A 21,307-nucleotide genomic window follows, 5' to 3' on the forward strand; every position below is an offset into this window, starting at 1 on the left:
ATCAAAGGAGAAATATATTATGGCTTCTCCATTTCCAACCCTAAACTCTACCATTTTCTGCTCATTATTCTTGAATTAGTTAAAATGAACATGAATAATGTTGTAGAAGTATGATATTAGACTTGTGAATCCAAGTGACTATCTTCCTTCCAGATACTTACTTGCAGTTCTCTTACTAAAATCTCACAATGCTTAAGCTGGGTGGCGTATGAAATAAAACATACAGCAATCATTGTAAATTAGCTACTGGCAACTTTCTAAAAACACATGTTTTTAGAGCACAGTGGCTCACACTTACAATCCCAGCACTTTGGGAGGCAAAGGCAGGAGGATCACTTGATCTCAGGAGTTCAAGACCAGCCTAGGCAATATAGCAAGATCTCACCTCTACCAAAAGAAATTTTAAAAATAGCTGGGCGTGGTGGTGCAGGCCTGCAATCCCAGCTACTCAGGAGGCTGAGGTGGGAGGATTACTTGAGCCCAGGAGATGAGTCAGCTATGATCCCACCACTGCACTCCAATCTGGGCAATAGAGCAAGACCCTATCTAAAAATACATACATAAAATAAAAAAAAAATTAAAACCCATGTGCCAAAAGATATATACAAGGATGTTTATAGTATCATCATTTGTAATTACTGACACGGCAATGTTGGATGAGAGAAGACAGATCCCAAAGAAGATATTCTGGATGATTTCATTTAAACAAAGTTCAAGAACAGGCAAAATGAACTGACAGTCCTGGAAGTCACCACAATGTTTGCTCTTGGGGTAAGAGTGACAGGAAGGAGGCACAAAGAACTTTTTTTTTTTTTTTGAGACAGAGTCTCGCTCTTGTCGCCTAGGCTGGAATGCAATGGCGGCGATCTCAGCTCACTGCCATCTCCACCTCTCAGGTTCAAGCAATTCTCTTGCTTCAGCCTCCCAAGTAGCTGGGATTATAAGGCACCCACCACCATGCATAGCTAATTTTTGTATTTTTAGTAGAGACGGGGTTTTACCATGTTGGCCAGGCTGGTCTCGAACTCCTGACCTCAGGCCATCCACCTGCCTCAGCCTCCCAGAGTGCTGGGATTACAGGCATGAGCCACCGCGCCCAGTCAGGACTCTCAGGTTCTAAGGATGACCAGTTTCTCGATTTGAGTGCGGGTGACACGAACGTGTTCATATTGTGATACTTCATGGATTGGTGCCTCGTCATTCATGCACGTCTCTGTATGTTATATGTTTCAGTAACATTTACCATAAGAAACACACATGTCGAGATGAAGATTTTAAATAGAAACACACAGTTATTTCACTATGACCTGAGATGTGGGAGTATGGGGGGACCTGGGTTCACAGCAGCAAGTTGGAAGAGGAAACAGAACGTGGGGGGCCTGGTGAGTGGCCACAAGCGCTCTCAGAAGGAGATGTGTACACACTGGCTGCCCACAGGGTGTGTCATCAGGGCCATGCCACAGGCGGCCCTCTAGCGGAGAGGTTCCCAGGCCACATTCCGCAGGGACCCAGGTGGTAGGAGAGGCTCATAGACAGGACCCCTGTTCATATTACCTGAAGTCCGTCAGAACAAATTGTTTGTCTCTATGTATTAGTTCTGTAAAATTTCATGAAAGAGAGGTGGAGAGGGGGCAAATAATGCCATTATAGGACCATCGCTTGAATGGAGGTGGTAATGTTTCTAACACGTAAAGGACCCTAAGCAGCCGCTGGAGGAAACAACCAACGGCCGTGCATCCCAAGGGCTAAGGGAATAGGCCTCCACCCCGTCCTCAGGAGCTCCCGTTACCAGTCACTTTCAGAGCTATCATCCATGAAGGCAGACTAGGAGAACCCTCTCTCCCTCCTTCCCTCTGTTTAAGTCAACTGGCAGCGCAAAGGAGAAATCTACCACTCTGAGATCAGCAACTGTCTAAAGAGCTTGTGCGGTGCGAAGAGCAAGACAAGCTATTATTTTACAGTCCTGGAACTCAGGAGAGCCTACAGTAACCTGGCTCTTGGCTTATGGACAGATTTAGTTCCTAGAAAAAAATAAATACAATCACTTGAGGCCATGAGTTTGAGAGCAGCCTGGGCAGCACAGTGAGAGCCCATCTCAAAAAAAAAAAAAAAAAAAGCCGAGCCATGCAGGGTGGCATGCCTGTTACTTGGGAGGCTGACACAGGAGGATGGCTTGAGCCCAGGAATCAGGGGCTGCAGTGAGCTATGATTGTGCCTGTGAATAGCCACTGCACTCTGGCCTCAGAGACAGCGTGAGACCTGGTCTCTAGAAAAAAACCAAAACTTGCATCTCCTTCTCCAAACAGGTATCTGCCACCCTCTTTGAAATACCTGGTCACCTGTCTGGACAAGCACCACCTCAACAACCCTTAACCACTTTGCTCTCCTACCCATTAACCAAACAATAACCAAGACTTCCTTGCTTTGTCTTCCTCTTTATGAATATCTCATATAGATCACATTTCAGCTGAGCTTTGGAACGAGTTCAGACTGACAGGAAATAAGGAGACCGTGGGAGGAGAGGCAGGTGACAGAGAAACAGAGCGTCACATAGGGACAAACTTCCTGAACTCAAGTCTCATCATGTCTAAGGTCCCTGACTCTGCTGCCCGTCCAGGTCAATATCCAACAAAGATCTTAGAGAAAGAGAATTTAATCTGAACACATCTACAACCATTTACAACATACATGGTCTCAGCACATTCCGCTTAATCTTTTGCACTAATAGAGGAAAGCAGAGAACGACCATCTCAAACCGTCTGTGTGTCATAGCTAGACGCTGATGTCCTCTGGAAGGTTAATCTTCCTAAATCCTATTTGGTTCAGGCTGATATTAAACTCTGCTTCACCCCTGAGTACATCTGAGGCTCAGGGGCAGTTTAGACAAAAAGAGAAAGTGGGCTGAACCTGGTATTTGGCAATAGGGGAAAAATCACAAACAAACAAAAAACAACCTAATTGAATTTGTTTATTCTTCTAATTCCCTGACACAATCTGTAACATAATACAGTAAAGTCTCACACAAAAGCTTTTAATATTTGTTTTAAAAGTAAAATTATAATAAAATATTATTTATAACTAATAAAACAACCACATTCAGACCCTTATAAATCATTAACTACCACTAGACTCAGCACACATACACCCTGAACAAAGTCTGCAAGACATAAGGTTTATTTTATTGTATTTTATTTTTGAGACGGTGTTTCACCCTTTCTCCCAGGCTAGAGTGAAGTGGTGTGATCTTGGCTCACTACAATCTCCCCCGCCAACCCTGGGTTCAAAAGATTCTCCTTGCCGGGCGTGGTGGCTCACGCCTGTAATCCCAGCACTTTGGGAGGCCGAGGCGGGCGGATCACAAGGTCAGGAGATCGAGACCACGGTGAAACCCCGTCTCTACTAAAAATACAAAAAATTAGCCGGGCGCGGTTGTGGGCGCCTGTAGTCCCAGCTACTCGGGAGGCTGAGGCAGGAGAATGGCGTGAACCCGGGAGGCGGAGCTTGCAGTGAGCCGAGATCGCGCCACTGCACTCCAGCCTGGGCGACAGAGCAAGACTCCGTCTCAAAAAAAAAGAAAGAAAAAAAAAAAAAAAAAAACCAAAAGATTCTCCTGCCTCAGCCTCCCAAGCAGTTGGGATTACAGGCACCCACCACCACACCTGGCTAATTTTTGTATTTTTAGTAGAGACAGAGTTTCCCCATGTTGGCCAAGCTGGTCTCAAACTCATGACCTCAGGTGATCCACCCACCTCAGCCTCCCAAAGTGCTAGGATTACAGGCATGGGCCACCATGCCCAGCCAAGACATAAGGTTTAAACGCGCTTGCCCTTAATCGAGCGTCTTTCTGGAAATAAGACGGCCCAGGGAAAAAGTCTAGCTACATGAACGAAACATACTCAGGGCGGGTCAGTTCCTCAACACCATTCTTCCAGCCCTGGCAGCCCAGGATGATTCTCTCTAAACCCAAGATTTATCTTTCCAGAAACCCACATTCCTATGCAAAGTAAGGTGAACTGAAACAAACAGCCCTTACCTGGGATTTCCGATGACTGGCTCTAAGAATAAACGGCTTAATCAGAAGCATCCACGGCACAGAGATCAAAGCCATCACCACAAAGAAACTTTGGACTTCTTGCTGCAAGACCAAAATGGCGAGATCTCATCATTTTCACATGACAGAACAGCACACTTTACATGATGAAAATAACCACTATGGGCCACCTCACTAGCACTTTATTTTGAGAGATCTAAAGCATTTCAATGAATCCATTGACCTTCACACCTGGAATATTCCCCTTGCAGATAGAGAAATATCTGTCCAGTGTATCCAAATGTTCGACACGGGGTAGATACTGGAAACTCTCTGTATTCCTCATTCTCTGAGTAGCCCCTTGTGCCATATGTAACCAGTCTTTTAAACAAGAAGTACACAGGAAACATTATAAAGGCACCCCTTGTCTTCAACTCCGTCCCATGGGGGTCGTTTTCACCTGGGTCTGGATGAAAACTATGGCAGGCCTCATGACGTTACCAGTCACTCGGTGGTACTCAAAAGTCCTTGGGTCACTTTAAGTCATAAATATTATTCAACCGGTAATTTTATATTTGGAATCCTAGATAATTATCTGAGCTCTCTTGCTCCTATCTCTTAAAAAAGAAAAAAGAAGTTCCTCACCATCGCTACCTGACTTTCATCCCTTCAGTGTGGGCGAGTTACTCAACAGGCTGTGGGTTACCCACTTTGAACTCACTCTCGGTCTCTCTCGCCTTCCCTTTGGAGTGAGGCAGCCGCGGTCTTCAGGCCTCTGCTGAAACCCTGTTATCTTCCCGCTCCAGATCACCTTTCACGTCCTCACACCCTTGCCTCCTTTCTTATACACACCCCAGCGACCAGTTTAGAGGAGTGACTCATAGCTGCTATGCTCAAAAGAACCAGCCAGCCTCAGAAGGCTCAGTCAGGGCTGCTGAGAAGGATTGAGAGCACGGGGCTCGAAGGAAATAGAAAAACATATCTTGAGCCTTCACCTTTCTCCAAGCATTCTGACCAAGGTCACAGTAAATGCCAGGAGACAATTTATTATCTCAATTGTAACAAGATTCACCCTGATAATAGAGGGAACACTTTATCTGTTCCATCTTCCACCCTCACTCCACTATTTTTTCGAGATGGAGTCTCGCTCTGTCGCCCAGGCTGGAGTACAGTGGCGTGATCTCATGCCTCCTGGGTTCAAGTGATTCTCCTGCCTCAGCCTCCTAAGTAGCTAGGATTATAGGCACCCGCCACCATGCCCAGCTACTTTTTTGTATTTTTAGTAGAGACAGGGTTTCACCATGTTGGACAGGCTGGTCTCGAACTCCTGACCTCAGGTGATCTGCCTGCCCTGGCCTCCCAAAGTTCTGGGATTACAGGCATGAGCACTGCGCTGAGCCTTTTCTTTTTCTTATCAACGCTTGGGTAGGGAAAGAGGACACAACTAGGAATCGAACTCATGAGAAGGGGCGTGGACGTAGAAGCATGACATGAACTAGGACATCTGATGGGCGCAATTGCTGACAGACAAGCTTTGCACTGAAGGGCAGCTGGCCTTGTGGAACTAGTCACAGGGCTTCATCCAGAGGAATCAGAACCTATAGAAATGGGCCTTTTTTAGTGAAAATCTACCCTCAGATAAAATGATCAGGTTAGTCACTGGGAGAAGCCAAGGAGAAAAAGCTACTGTTATTTGTGTTATCAAAGAATTACTCACTGAGTTATTTTTATATCCAGCTCCAATAGGATCTGCATACCTTTTAAAAATAAAATATTGGCCAGGCATGGTGGTTCATACCTGTAATCCCAGCACTTTGGGAGGCTGAGGTGGGTGGATTACCTGTGGTCAGGAGTTCAAGACCAGCTGGCCAATATGGTAAAATCCTGTCTCTAATGCAAAAATTAGCCAGGCCTGGTGGTGGGCACCTATAATCCCAGCTACTTGGGAGGCTGAGGCAGGAGAATTACTTGAACCCAGGAGGCGGGGGTCACAGTGAGCCAAGATCGTGCCACTGCATTCCAGCCTGGGTGACAGAGTGGGACTCCATCTCCAAAAATAAATAAATAAATTAATTAATTAAATATTAAGTTGATAATGAGGCTAAAAGAAATGGAAGAAATCAGAGTGGCAATAAAGTGCAATGGTTGGGATGAACTGTCTCTGGAAGAGGAGCAACAAATGCAAAACAGCAGCTCCCGCCAGCTTTGGAAGCTCACAGAAGAGCGTGAGTTTGATTCATGGTTTTCCAGAAACCATCTACCCATGTGAATACAGGGCCTTCTCTTCTTGATTCTGTTTCAATGATTATTCTTGTTAATTTAGCCAGAGTGCACTCTTTGAATAAAAGATTATTAAATATTAAGGTGCCATAGAGAACATTCTACCATTGCAAGCCTATCAATCTGAGGGTTATTTTTTTTCCTGCTTCATAGTCAATGTACAAGACGATCTTCAACCCCTCTGCAATCATCCCTCTCATGTATTACCCAGCAAGAATGGCTGCAGCCACTCCACAGCCCTCAGTGCTTGTGCCTTCATTTAATAAGACCCTTTTGAAATGTAAAGGATGTAACAGCCTCCACTGGACGCCAAGATGGCTGTTTTACAAATAACTACTCTTGGCAACACTCAAGAGTAGGAGAGAGGCCGGGTGCTGTGGCTCACACCTGTAATCCCAGCATTTTGGGAAGCCAAGGCAGGTGGATCACTTAAGGTTAGGAGTTCAACAGCAGCTTGGCCAACATGGTGAAACCCTGTCTCTACTAAAAACACAAAAATTAGCCAGGCGTGGTGGTGTGCACCTACAGTCCCAGCTACTCAGAAGGCTGAGGCAGGAAAATCGTTTTACCCCAGGAAGCAGAGGTTGCAGTGAGTCAAGTCTGCGCCACTGCACTCCAGCCTGGGTGACAGAGCAAGACTCTGTCTCAAAAAAAAAAAAAAAAAAAAAAGAGTAGGAGAGAAATTTGACATAATCAAGTAAATAAAAGAAGAATTTTAAAAAAGCAGAAATACCTGATGTTTGTAGAGGGGTGCATTGGAAGAGTCACTGTAGTTAAACAGAAACATGTTGATGAAGTGGATGAGGATGCTGGGGGCGTGCTGAGATACATGGACGTCAAAGCAGCACCACTTGAAAATGATCATGAAAACCAGGTATCCAAACAGACACAGGATAAAAATCATCTCAGGGATAAATTGCAGAATGATGTTGAGAGTTCTTCTGAAGTATCTGGGGGTGGAAAACACACACATACATAAGATAGAACATCAGGGGAACATTAGGACTTAATTATTCTCTCAAAGCACAAAATGTTCTATCTTTTTTTTTTTTCGCACTACTGGCAAACAACAGCACCCCACATCCCCCAGCAAAAAGCAATCCTGTATGGATGCATAGAAAAGAAAATAAGAAGGAAATACTGGAAAGTGCTTTTGCACAAGAGTCAGAGAGAACCACAGTCTAGAAGTAACATCTAAAGCAAAGGTCATGCCCACACAGAGAGGGTGGTGATCTGACCACAGCTTCGCACGCGGACCTAGCTCACAGTTGCACATTTAAAGGCAAGAGGATATATAATGGGAATTTGGAAGCTTTTTCCTAAGAACACTCTAAGATAGGGGTCGGCAAAGTGTCGCCCACAGGCCAATTGAGCCTATCATCTGATTCTGTACAGCCTAGAAGTTGAGAATGTTTTTTTTTTGTTGTTGTTTTGTTTTTGTTTTTGCTTTTTTGAGATGGAGTCTCACTCTGTCACCCAGACTGGAGTGCAGTGATGTGATCTCGACTCACTGCAACCTCTGTCTCCAGGTCCAAGGGATTCTCCTGCCTCAGCCTCCCAAGTAGCTGGGATTACAGGTGCCCGCCACCACACCTAGCTAATTTTTGTATTTTTAGTAGAGACAGGGTTTCACCATGTTGTCTAGGCTGGTCTTGAACTCCTGACCTCAGGTGATCCACCTGTCGGCCTTCCAAAGTGCTGGGATTACAGGTGTGAGACACCGTGCCTGGCCTCCAGTCTTTTTTTGAACCCTCAAATATTTCTGCAGCCAGAGGAGCATTTACCTCGGACAGACTCTGCTTAGGAGAAACGGAGGAGCTGCCATTTCCAGCCAACCAGCTTGTCTTGGCTCAAGCCAAAATGCCCAGGGAAGTACCCCTCATAGGAAGAAAACTTGTACAGAGAGATGCAGGTCCCAAACCAGTGGCTCTGTCACCACTCATCATTAGTGTGATCAGACAGAGCGGGCAGAGAGTCCATCAGGAAACTTACATGTGATTGAAAAGGCTGAGGATGACACCAAAAACCATCTGGACAATTCCCAGGATCACCGACATCTTCATTTTATAGGAGTTCAAAAATGTGAGTTTGTTTGAAGCCAAGTTCCAAATCTGGATGGGAAATGGGACAAAAAACAAGTGAGAGAGTCTTAGAAGTTCTACTGGAGTCGAGGGCTGCAGCACAACTTACCCTGAGCGAATCGCTCTGGGAACTGCACTTTCATGTTTCAGTCCAGCTCAATGCATGCATTTTAGAGTCCGAAAAGGAAAAAAGCATGAAACCCTTTATAAATGCAACTTTAAGGACAAAAGTAACAGGATCATTAGTGCTATCATCAAACTGCTGGAGGAAAATAGGGGAGAAAAATCCTACGTGAAAAGATAATCTGGGAGGCCGAGGCAGGTGGATCACTTGAGGTCAGGAGTTCGAGACCAGCTTGGTCAACACGGTGAAACCCTGTCTCTGCTAAAAATACAAAAATTAGCTGGGCATGGTGGCAGTTTCCTGTAATCCCAACTACTCAGGAGGCTGAGGCAGGAGAATCGTTTGAACCCAGAAGGCGGAGGTTGCAGTGAGCCGAGATCGCGCCATTGCACTCCAGCCCCCTGGGTGACAGAGCAAGACTCTGTCTCAAAAAAAAAAAAAAAAAAAAAAGAAGAAAACTAATCTGAACCATTATGGCAAGATCTCAAACTTGCCTCAGTTTCCCTAATCATGGTCTATAGATCATTGGCCCGTGAATGTATCCAATCCTTTTTAATAATACCACCTCTTACTCTGAAAGTCTGTAGTGCTTCACATGACGAAGCATTTCCCCAGGCCCTTCTCAAAAAGCTGTTCCAGTAGCCAATCTTTGTAAGCGTGATGGGTAAGACACAGTCCCAGCCTTCTACACGACCCCTGTTTTAAACAGCACTGCCAGGTGGGGCTCATGTGTACCTGTCCTGCCCCAAACGATACTGGTGATACTGACATGAGGAGAAAGCACACTGGGTGGTCGTGCAGGGCAGGTGGGTGGAGGGGTTAGTGAGGGTCTCACGCTGGCTAAGGACCGGAGTCACTAACATTCATCTTCCCCATTTAAATCTCAGCAGCCCCATAGTCTCCACTCCCACTCTGTGGAAAGGATTCCAAGTCCTTGCTCCTTCCCCTGTCCCCATCCGTACTTGAGGTACATCCCAAATTGTTTTCAGGTTTGCTCTGGGACGTGTCAAAGGTGACAAGGGCACAATGGCTTTCTCACCTTTTCTCCTAAATGACTTCCTCCTCCAAACTTCTTTGCTTCTGTTAAGGGGCCAACATCCAACCAGACACAACCTCAAACACAATCATCTCACTCCCTCCAACACACGCACGGGCTCACATGGTCAGGTGCTAATTTGCACCGATCCTTCCTTTGCAATGTCCTGAGCCGGGCCAGAGGTGCACCCACTGAGGAGGCGGCTGCTGCGAAGCGGAGAGAAGGGACTCCAATAACAGATGCCCAGACCCCAGAGATGCCTCCTCTACCCTCACATGGGCCTTGGCATCTAAGTGGCACCAGGTGTGCCCCAGCCCTTAGCATTCCCCTTGCCCACCTGGCTGGACAGTTCCCACGGGCACATTCAATGCAGTGAGGGCAGGTGTGCTAGCACACTTTAAACCCAGCCAAATCTGATACATTAAAAATGTTGGCCAGGTGCAGTGGCTCACGCTTGTAATCCCACCACTTTGGGAGGCTAAGACAGCAAGATCCCTTGAGGTCAGGAGTTTAAGACCAGCCTGGCAACAAAGTGAGACCCCGTCTCTACAAAAAATTTCTTTAAAAATTAGCCCAGCATGGCATGGTGGCTCATCCCTGTAATCCCAGCTGCTAAGGAGGCTGAGGCAGGAGAATCACTTGAACTCGGGAGGCAGAGGTTGTGGTGAGCTGAGATCGCACCATTGCACTCTTGCCTGGGCAACAAAAGTGAAACTCCGTCTCAAAACAAACAAACAAACAAAAATCAGCCCAGCATGGCATGGCGTGTGCTTGTAGTCCCAGCTGCTTGGAAGGTTGAAGCAGGGAGATTGAGCCCAGGAGGTCAAGGCTGCAGTGAGCCATGATCATGCCACTACATTACAGCCTGGGCAAGAGAGCAAGACCTTGCCTCTAAATAAATAAATAAAAAGAAAATTTTAAAATGTTAATAGTTAAGTACCAAGCACATACTAAGCAATTTAGATGTGTCTATTTCATTTAGTTCTACTGAAAACTCTGTGAGATATAGTTATTCTCATTTTACAGATAAGATAATTTATCATAACCACAGGAAGATTAATTTACTTACATACCTAGGAAGAAATAACATAAAAGCAACTAATATTCAAGGAGTATTTACCACGTTTGTGCATCAGACTCTGTTCTAGGGGTTTTACGTGTAAACATAATTTCATTTGCTGAGCAACCCTAGGAGTTAGGGCTGGTGTTTATTTTTATTTTTATTTTTATATGTATATATATATTTTTTTGAGACGGAGTCTTGCTCTGTCGCTCAGGCTGTGCAGTCTCAGCTCACTGCAACCTCCGCCTCCTGGGTTCAAGCGATTCTCCTGCCTTAGCCTCCCTAGTAGCTAGGATTACAGGCACCCACCACCACGCCCAGCTAATTTTGTATTTTTAATAGAGATGGGATTTCACCATGTTGGCCAGGCTGGTGTCGAACTCCTGACCTCAAATGATCCGCATGTCTTGGCCTCCCAAAGTGCTGGGATTACAGGTGTGAGCCATCGCATCTGGCCTAGGGCAGTTATTATATGCATTTTATAGGTGAGGAAACAGATATAGAGATGTTAACATGCTCAAACTCACAGAGCAAGTAAATAGAAAAGCAAAGAGTTAAACACAGGCAGTCTGATTCCCGCATTAAGAGCCCAGGCTCTTAACCATTTTGTTGTGTTCATTTGTTATAAAATTTTCAGAAACACCTTAAAGCCAGCTATGATGAAGGCCAAATATTTTGTGATTTGATTCACAAATAGATGCCAAATGCAGTCAGTAAATGCACTGTAGAAATTTGTATTATGTAAAAAGTAAGCCTATATATATATATATATGATACAAGTACTAACACAGGGACAGACATTGATATGGTTTGGCTGTGTCCCCACCCAAATCCCATCTTGAATTGTAGCTCCCATAATTCCCATGTGCTGTGGGAGGAAGCCGGTGGAAGATCATTGAATCATGGGGGTGGTTTCCCCCATACTATTCTCACGGGAGTCAATAAGTCTCACAAGATCTGATGGTTTTATAACGGGAAACCCATTTCACTTGGCTCTCATTCTCTCTCTTGCCTGCCACCATGTAAGATGTGCCTTTCACCTTCTGCCATGACTGTGCGGCCTCCCCACACAATCATTTTCTTCATAAATTACCCAGTCTCGGGGATGTCTTTATCACCAGCATGAAAATGGACGAACACAGACATGTTCTGTTGAAGTGGTTATCTCTGAGGAACAGGACTGCAGAAACTGGAGAGGTAGAAAAGGCAACTCCTACTTTTCTTTTCTTTTTTTTTTTTTTTTTTTTGAGAAGAGTCTCTCTGTATCACCCAGGCTGGAGTGCAGTGGTGTGATCTCAGCTTATTGCAACCTCAGGTTCCCAGATTCATGTACTTCTCCTGCCTCCCGAGTAGCTGGGATCACAGGCATATGCCACCATGCCTGGCTAATTTTGGTATTTTTACTTTTTTTTTTTTTTTTTTTTTTTGAGATGGGCTCTCACTCTGGTTGCCTAGGCTGGAGTGCAGTGGCATGATCTCAGCTCACTGCAACCTCCACCTCCCAGGTTAAAACAATTCTCCTGCCTCAGCCTCCCAAGTAGCTGGGACTACTGGCATGTACCAACGTGCCCAGTTAATTTCTGTATTTTTAGACGAGACAAAGTTTCACCATGTTGGCCAGGCTGGTCTTGAACTCCTGACCTCAAGTGATCCACCCACCTCAACCTCCCAAAGGGCTGGGATTATAGGCATGAGCCACCACACCTGGCCAACTCCTGCTTTTCTTTATATAATATTTTGTGTGATATAGATTTTTAAAATCATATAGGTATATGTATTATTTTAGGATAGAAAGACCAGAAATTTTCAAAATTCTAAATGTTACTAGGAACAGATTTCATTATTTTCAAAATCCCACATTCTCTTTCACCCTGACATATTTTCTTTCTTTTCTAACTTGTGGGCAGATGACAAAATTGCATGCAGAGTAGAAAATCAGGATCATGCAGTTCTGCAATGTGAAATACTGTAGCTCCACTCTGTCTGAGGAGCAGCAATGGACAGGCAGGATTTGCTGATGAATTAACTGTGGGCTGTGGAGGGGAGAGGTGAGACTATCGGAGCAATGAGATTCCAGACAAAGGAAGATCAACCAGACCCTAAGATCATCCCCGTCTAGATTCCCTCTCCACCTGCTTACTAAACATGAAATTCCTTTGACCAAGGACAATGTCTTGCAGGCCACAAAAATTCAAACTAGTTTTTAGTGCTTTGCAACTTATAAACCAGCCTTCAAGGACTTTACCACTTTTGATAAAAATGCAAGTGTCCCTGGGTGGCAAGTATAAACAAATCCTGGGCAAACTTTCTGTTTTTATAAGGGGAGGGAGGTGGGAGATAGCAGGATGACCCAGGAAAACTTAACAGGAGGTGACCTGTAAGCCAGGAGAGACTGGAGAACCAATTTTAGGGCTAGTACTATTTACTTCTAACTGTCAGCAACAAAAACTGAGGTCTCACGTTCTCTCCCATAAAGAAAGAGCTTAGAAGAAACATGGACAGCATTTGCCAGGTTCAGTTTTCATTTGGAGCATAAGGCCGCCACCTGGTGGCAGCATGCACTGGGCCAATAAAAATAAACAGCTTTACATGAATGGGCATGTGTTATATCTCCTCAAAACCACTTTATATCTACAGGCTGCGAGGAAGTATTGTTTTGCTTAGCTCAAATCAAGCTGACTAGGATAGATATAACAAATAAAATGAAGCAAATACCTTTCAAAAAAAAGTGTCAATTCTATGCAGTAAAACAAAGCAAACATAAAAACAAATCCACACTTTTTTAGAAAAAAGGGAAATGTTTCCCACTGCGAGAAAATACAAAGCAGGGAACTTAAACTTGATTAGGATGCTAAATAGCTTATGTAATATGCATTCTCCCCAGGCAACCAAGTGCCTTTTAAAGAAGCAATTATTAAGCACCAGGGATGTGACTGATGGAGAAAGAGGCAGATGTTTGGGGAACTATATGGAAAATGGGGCTGGGCAGAAGGTGTAGATAGAACATTTACTTGAATCTGGCTCTACGTGTCACAAAAACATCAGCAGAAGTTATTTCATCTCAACACAAGTTTGTTGATTTGACAGGCTTTGTTGGCCTTTTCTTCTCTATCCAAAGGTCTCCTCCACAAGACAGTTCACATAATAAATATTTAACCCAAGAAGACATCATTACCGGATCAATCCCAAATGGGTATGGATTTCCAAAATACACTCCTGGTATGGCTGGATCCAGCTGCAGATATGGATTTTCCTCCATTACATGAGTACTTTAGAGGGAGAAAGGGAGAAAAACAAACAATGATCAACCGGAGCAGAAAAAAATGGTATAGTACCACCAGTCACTAACTTGCCCACCAAAGCCCAACTATTGGTGCAACTCATCAATTCAGTTGATTCAATATCTACTCCGCATCAGTATTGTCCTGAGCACTGAAGCTACAATCTGAGTTTCCGAAGAGATCTCAGCCTGATGTGCTAAAGTAAAGAAAATCAGGGCCGAGAGCAGTGGCTTACATTCATAAACCCAGCACTTTGGGAGGCTGAGGCGGGAGGATCCCTTAAGCCCAGGAGTTTGAGACCAGCTGGTTGTGGTGGCACATGCCTTTAGTTCCAGCTACTTGGGAGGCTGAGGAGGGAGGATCACTTGAGCCTGGGAGGTCAAGGCTACAGTGAGCCATGACTGCACCACTGAACTCCAGCCTGGACAACAGAGTGAGACTCTGTTGAAAGGGAAAAAAAAGGGGAAGGGGGAGAGGGGAGAGAAGGGGAAAGGGAAAGGGAAAAGGAAGGAAAAGGAAGGGAAATCAGGGGTTGTACACACATCAGAAACGAAGTAGAAGGCAGGGATGCTGGGAGAACGCAGGAAAGAAACCCTAGCCCAGGGATATGCTTGGGAAGTCTCCCCAGGGAACACTGGGGCTGCTTCTGAAGGATGGATTGGTTTTTTACATACACACCTCAACTGCTAGGAAACTTACCTCTAAAAACATGTAGCCCATTGAATGTCTTTAAACCTGCATCCCCTTTTCACCCAGAAGCATGCATGTCAATGGAGAAAAATTTCTTTTTTCTTTCTTTTGTTTTTTTTTTTTTGAGACAGAGTTTCACTCTTGTTGCCCAGACTGGAGTGCAATGGCATGATCTCGGCTCACTGCAACCTCCGCCTCCCCCCACAGCCCGACCCCAGGTTCAAGCAATCCGCCTGCTTCAGCCTCCCAAGTAGCTGGGATTACAGGCATGTGCCACCACGCCCAACTATTTTTTGTATTTTTAGTAAAGATGGGGTTTCACCATGTTGGTTAGGCTGGTTTCGAACCCCTGACCTGAAGTGATCTGCCCGCCTTGGCCTCCCAAAGTGCTGGGATTAGGCGTGAGCCACCGCACCTGGCCCAGAAATTTCTTACTCTCTGTCTCTGCAAGCCTTAAGGGGGTGAGAAAGTTGAGCTAATTTTTTTTAAGAATCTGCATCTGTGGAAGGGTTCAAGGAATGAGCATTTGCAATGAAGAGGAACAGGCCTGGCATGGTGGTTCATGCTTATAACCCCAGCACTTTGGGAGGCTGAGGTGGGTGGATCACTTGAGGTCAGGAGTTCGAGAGCAGCGTAGCCAACATGGTAAAATCCCTTCTCTACTAAAAATACAAAAATTAGTCGGACACAATGGCACATGCTTGTAATCCCATCTACTCAGGAGGCTGTGGCAGGAGAATTACTTGAAACCAGAAGGTGGAGGTTGCAGTGAGCCAAGATCGCACCACTGCACTCCAGCCTGGGCAACACAGCAAGACTCCATCTACAAAAAATAAAATAAATTTAATTTAATTTAATTTAAAAATAATGAAATGATGAAGAACAGACAGCACACAGTCTTGACAGGCTGTCTAGAAATACACTCCCTTCCCTTCTGCAGTGAGGTGCTGGGGGCCTTAGGTAGCAGCTGAGGAAATCAGGAAGCCTGGCCTACTGTCCTGGCCCTCAATATAAACGGCAGCAGCTGATCGTGACTCACTCACCCAGACATGACCCCCATCCTAATGGCATGACTCAGTGCACATGGCTAGCTTTCCATAGCAGAGAAGTGTTTGTGTGTTCACAAAGGGAAAAGTCACCCCTGACAGGAGGGAACTGGCCTGGCACCCACAGCTAAGCCATCGTGTATCCTGCTGAGCATAAACAACTTCAAAGGACAGCAACATCAGGCAAGGCCACCTGGCCACTAAGAGTGATTAAAAACAAGATCATTCCACAATCATGCCCCGATACAGGCAAAAAAGGATATGGTCCAAACCACAAAAATGATCCAACATCCCTGTATCCTAACAAAGGCTAAATCCCCTAAGCCCTTTCTAATACCCTCTTAATAGAGATGGTTTTCCCAGTGAGGCACCATTTCCTTCGTTGAGTCAATACGCCCAACTCCAATGACTACAGGAATGTTTTCGGTGGTCTTTCAACCATCAAGGAAGCAGGTCCATCAAGGAACCAGCTCGCAGCTGGTGACCAGAATCAGCTTGCTCTGTACTTCAGCTATCTTTTTCTTCTACCACAGTGATAATGAGGTTCTGCCTTATACTCCTGATCCTTCACATACGGCTGAGCATTGCTCCAATTCAAGACCAAAGAGTCTTGAATTGGGGAAGAAGATATTTGCAGGTGCATACGAGAACAGCATTCATACCCATATCTGCCACGTAACAATACAGTTAACTTGGGCCTTTCACAATGATACTCCATGGGAAATGGAATTTCATGTTGGTAGTCTGGTGAAATTACGCAGATTGAACAAGTTTCAAAACTCATCTCAGCCAGGAGCGCTGGCTCACGCCTGTAATCCCTGCACTTTGGGAGGGCGAGGTGGGCGGATTACCTGAGGTCAGGAATTCAAGACTAGCCTGGCCAACATGGTGAAACCCCATCTCTACTCAAAATACAAAACTTAGCTGGGCGTGGTGGCGCACACCTGTAATCCCAGCTACTTGGGACGCTGAGATGGGAGAATCGCTAGAACCCGGGAGGTAGAGGTTGCAGTGAGCCAAGATTGCGCCACTGCACTGCAGCTTGGGCCACAGAACGAGACTCCATCTCAAAATAAAAAATAAATAAAAATAAAACTCATCTCTATACTTATGAGTTTAAATCTACAGAGCAGAACTAAGTGTATGAATGAATGTGTTTGTTTGTTTGTTTGTGATGGGGTCTTGCTCTGTTGCCCAGGCTGGAGTGCAGCAGTGCCATCATGGTTCATTGCAGCCTCAACCTCCCAGGCTCAGATGATGTTCCTGTCTCAGCCTCTCGAGTAGCTGTAACCACAGGCATGTGCCACCGTGCCCAGCTAATTTTTTTTATTTTTCATTTTATGTAGAGGCAGGGTCTCCCCATATTGCCCAGGCTGGTCTTGAACTCCTGGGTTCAAGCGATCCTCCCACTTTGGCCTCCCAAAGTTCTGAGATCACAGGTGTGAGCCACCGTGCTCAACCTAATTTGTTTTTAAATTTATGAAAGTTTTGTTCTTTTGGGCATCTCTTTAGAATACTAATTGCAAAGCAAAAAAAAAAAAAAAAATCACGACACAGCTGTCTGTATGTCATTCTGGAAAATGTTTTATCCTTCATTTTTCTATATTTTTATTTTTCTACATTTATTTAAGGTAGGGAATCCCATCTCTATGTCAGGGAACGTAGGCCTAGCAGAGAAACAAGAAGTGACTGCATTAGACTCTCGATGCCCCCACACTAAAGATTCCTACAGTCTCCTGGAGCCTCTCTGTGCCCACATCAAGCCCCTTGAATGCCCTCAGGAAAGCTTTATCAAAAGAAACCCAGGGTTGGGCCAGGCGTGGTTGCTCATGCCTATAATCCTAGCACTTTGGGAGGCCAAGGCAGGTGGATCACGAGGTCAGGAGATCAAGACCATCCTGGCCAACATGGTGAAACCCCGTCTCTACTAAAAATAACAAAAATTAGCCAGGCATGGTGGCGTGTGCCTGTAGTCCCGGCTACTCAGGAGGCTGAGGCAGGAGAACGGCTTGAACCCAGGAGGTGGCGGTTTCAGTGAGCCGAGATTGCGCCACTGCACTCTAGCCTGGGTGACAGAGCAAGACTCCATCTCAAAAAAAAAAAAAAAAAAAAAAAAAAGAAAGAAAAAGAAACCCAGGATTGAATCTTTTCTAACTGAAAAACTCTTGGATGAAATTGATTGTTCATTCTATCCCCCATTTACGATGTTCACTACAGATTTTGGTGAGCCAGTAAAACCCATGGAGTCCCTTCCTTGGGAGAGGAAGAATGGGAAAAGAGATTGTGAACACGTTTACCTATCTCAGCCTTCACTTTGGTCCTCTTTTCTCATTTGTTCAAAGGGAAGTTCCAGGATGAGACAGAGAAATCTTAAGCTGACCCAAAGAAGCCGGGCAGAGACAGATGTTAGGAAATGTCACCACTGATATGTTTTACAAACTAACCCTCATGCTGCTGTGGAAATCTCAGGTACGTGATGCACGTAGCCTAAGATCCCCCCGAAAATCATGAGGCTGTCACAATTTCTATTTGTTCACTTCACAGTCCCCTATCCTCCAGAGTCCCCTGTCCTCCCCCAGTTCATTAAATTGACCCACCTCTCAAACTCTAAAATCTTTCTCCCCATAAAAGTCTCCATTCCTGAAAGGTTGTGTTTCCATTCTGAAGACTGCTTGTCTGATTAACGGCATAAAATCACTGTGGAATGCACAGGGGAAGGGTGGACTGTGCGGATTTAGAGACTTTCCAGGTCCCTCTATTCTACAGTCCCCACATATCCTTACCAGGTGACCCCTATCCCCAACTCTGTCAGCCAGAGGAAAAGTACAGGGAAACAGCATTGCAAAACCAACCCTTTCCTCATTTGCTTTTTTTTTTTTTGACATGGAGTCTCGCTCTGTTGCCCAGGCTGGAGTGCAATGGTGCAATCTTGGCTCACTGCAACCTCCATCTCCTGGATTCAAGCAATTCTCGTGCCTTGGCCTCCCAAGTAGCTGGGATTATAGGCACATGCCACCATGCCCAGCTAATTTTTGTATTTTTAGTAGAGATAGGGTTTCACCATGTTGGCCAGGCTGGTCTCGAACTCGTGACCTCAAGTGATCCTCCCACCTTGGACTCCCAAAGTGTTGGGATTGCAGGCGTGAGTCACCATGCCCAGCCTCTCATTTGCTTTTGTTTGAGACAGCATCTTGCTGTGTTGCCCAGGCTGGAGTGCAATGGTGTGATTGTAGCTCATGCAGCCTTGACCTCCTTGGCCCAATTCATCCTCCTGCCTCAGCCTCCCAAGTAGCGAGGACTACAGGCACGCCAACTCATCTGGCTAATAATTTTTTCTTTTTCTTTTTTTTTTTTTTTTTGGAGATGGAGTCTCACTCTGTCACCCAGGCTGGAGTGCAGTGGTGCAATCTCGGCTCACTGCACCTCCACCTCCCAGGCTCAAGCAATTCTCCTGCCTCAGCCTCCTGAGTAGCTGGGATTCCAGGCGCCCACCATCACACCTGGCTAATTTTTGTATTTTCAGTGGAGACCAGGTTTCACCATGTCGGCCAGGCTTGTCTCGAACTCCTGAGCTCAGGTGATCCGCCCGCCTCAGCCTCCCAGAGTGCTGGGATTACAGGCATGAGCTACCGTGCCTGGCCTATTTGTTTTGAATTTTCAAGTGCACCTCTGAGTAGAGCTAGGTGTAGACTCCCCCAACCAAGAAAACAGTCACTGAGGCCACCCGGATGGCCAGCGACTGCGCCATCTCTCTCCGTCAACTCACTTCCATGTGCCGTTTCTGAACATGGGTTGGACACTCCAAGAAGAGCCGAAGATGTTCAAGGACTTGGAGAAGCAGTCATTGTAGATCAAACCCGTGTAGATGGAGAAGATGCCCATAAGTAGGATCAGATAGCGCCCGTGGAAGAAGGTGTTCCAAATCTGGCCTCAGAGACACAGAGAGCATGACCGTCAGTGGGCTCTGAAGCAGACCCCAGAGGAAGTGTTCTATAGGATGTCTCCAGCATCACTGGTGCTGGCACCCTTTAGGGGGGCCATATGACCATGGCAGACATCAATCATCCAGACAGGAAGAGCACACACATCATGGTTTTTAGAACATATAGGTGCACCAAAAAGTCCTAGGCTGGTATTTGTTATCGTTAAACAAAAACCATATAGGCAAAAATTAGCCGGGCATGGTGGTGCATGCCTGTAATCCCAGCTACTTGGGACGCTGAGGCAGGAGAATCACTTGAACCCAGGAGGTGGAGGCTGCAGTGAGCCAAGATTGCATCACTGCACTCCAGCTTGGGTGACAGAGAAGATTACAGGCTCACACCTGTAATCCCAACACTTTGGGAGGCCAAGGTGGGCAGATCACCTGAGGGCAGGAGTTCGAGATCAGCCTGACCAACATGGTAAAACCCCATCTCTACTAAAAATTAACCAGATGTGGTGGTCTGCACATTAGTCCCAGTTACTCGGGAGGCTGAGGCAGGAGAATCACTTGAACCCGGGAGGCGGAGGTTGCAGTGAGCTGAGATTGCCCCACTGCATTCCAGTCTGGGTGACAGAGCAAGACTCTGTCTCAAAAAAAAAAAATTAAAAAAAAAAAAAATATATATATATATGCATGCCTCAGATTATTCCATTGCGCCTGCATTAGAAAATAAACTGAAGTGCAAGCAAGGCCTCATCTGCTTAGGAAGGGACTTGAAAGCAGGTAGCTGGTGTCTCTGGTGCTTCCAGGAAATAAGCACTGAACTGGCCTCTCATGGCCGCTACATTTATGACAAGTCAGATGTATACTCATTTTGCATCTTGTCATTGTAAAGTTGAGTCCCTGTCTGACTGTGTCTGCTGAGAAGAATAAAGTGCTTTCTCATAATACTGAATAATGTGTGTCAATCATTCCAAGAAGTGCTGACGTGTAACTCTGAAACTCAAAATGTTTACCATACAAAACTACATCTTTAAGCTTGGCATAGAAAACTATATTAAAACTATATTGGTCACAGGTTGATTGTGTCCTCTAACCTTGACATCGCTGACCTAGCTGTAATTAATTCAACCTGTAATAAAACATTGCAGATATTCTTTTTTTTTTTTTTTTTTTAGATGAAGTCCCTCTCTGTCACCCAGGCTGGAGTGAAGTGGCACGATCTCGGCTCATTGCAACCTCCACCTCCCAGGTTCAAGTGATTCTCCAGCCTCAGCCTCCCGAGTAGCTGGGACTACAGGTGCCCACCACCATGCCTGGCTAATTTTTGTATTTTTAGTAGACACAGGGTTTCACCACGTTGGCCTCGAACTCCTGATTTCAAATGACCCACCCACCATGGCCTCCCAAAGTGGTGGGATTATAGGTGTGAGCCACTGCCCCTGGCAAGCTGATATACTTTGAACCAATGCACCCTCTTGAGTTGTCTAAGCCTTCACAGCACTCTGCGAAGGTGGAGAAACTTAAGAACGGGGAAACGATGTTCAGGGTTTCCCAGTGTTCAGAAGAACACGGGTCCCAGGCTGCTTCTGCCATGAACAAATACTCATGATATTTTAAGTAAAAACACTACAAATAGTATGCACTACTTGATGCCAATTTTTGAAAAATTGGTGGATAAGCACAAACAAATTGGAAAGATATCCAAAAGCATTCCTGGTGATTTTTCTCTAGGTCACTAGATGTTGCAT

At 45.4% G+C, this 21,307-nt stretch overlaps 1 protein-coding gene across 25 annotated transcripts in view; it reads right to left on the minus strand.

Annotated features, from left to right (window-relative positions):
* The window catches only part of ATP6V0A4 (ATPase H+ transporting V0 subunit a4), a 91,860-nt gene that overhangs the window by 19,439 nt on the left and 51,114 nt on the right, over positions 1 to 21,307 (minus strand). For all 25 annotated transcript variants that reach the window (XR_012432918.1, XR_012432917.1, XR_012432916.1 and 22 more), the window contains 5 exons: positions 19,398 to 19,555; positions 13,790 to 13,883; positions 8,303 to 8,421; positions 7,044 to 7,260; positions 4,034 to 4,135 (listed from right to left, as the gene is read on the minus strand). Coding sequence is in view for 21 of the 25 variants with exons in the window: in XM_045388295.2 (XP_045244230.2) it covers positions 4,034 to 4,135; positions 7,044 to 7,260; positions 8,303 to 8,421; positions 13,790 to 13,883; positions 19,398 to 19,555 (690 nt within the window). In the remaining 4 variants the exon portion in view is untranslated. The remainder of the gene's footprint in view (positions 1 to 4,033; positions 4,136 to 7,043; positions 7,261 to 8,302; positions 8,422 to 13,789; positions 13,884 to 19,397; positions 19,556 to 21,307) is intronic.

This window comes from Macaca fascicularis, chromosome 3, assembly GCF_037993035.2.
Source record: "Macaca fascicularis isolate 582-1 chromosome 3, T2T-MFA8v1.1".
NCBI lineage: Eukaryota > Metazoa > Chordata > Mammalia > Primates > Cercopithecidae > Macaca > Macaca fascicularis.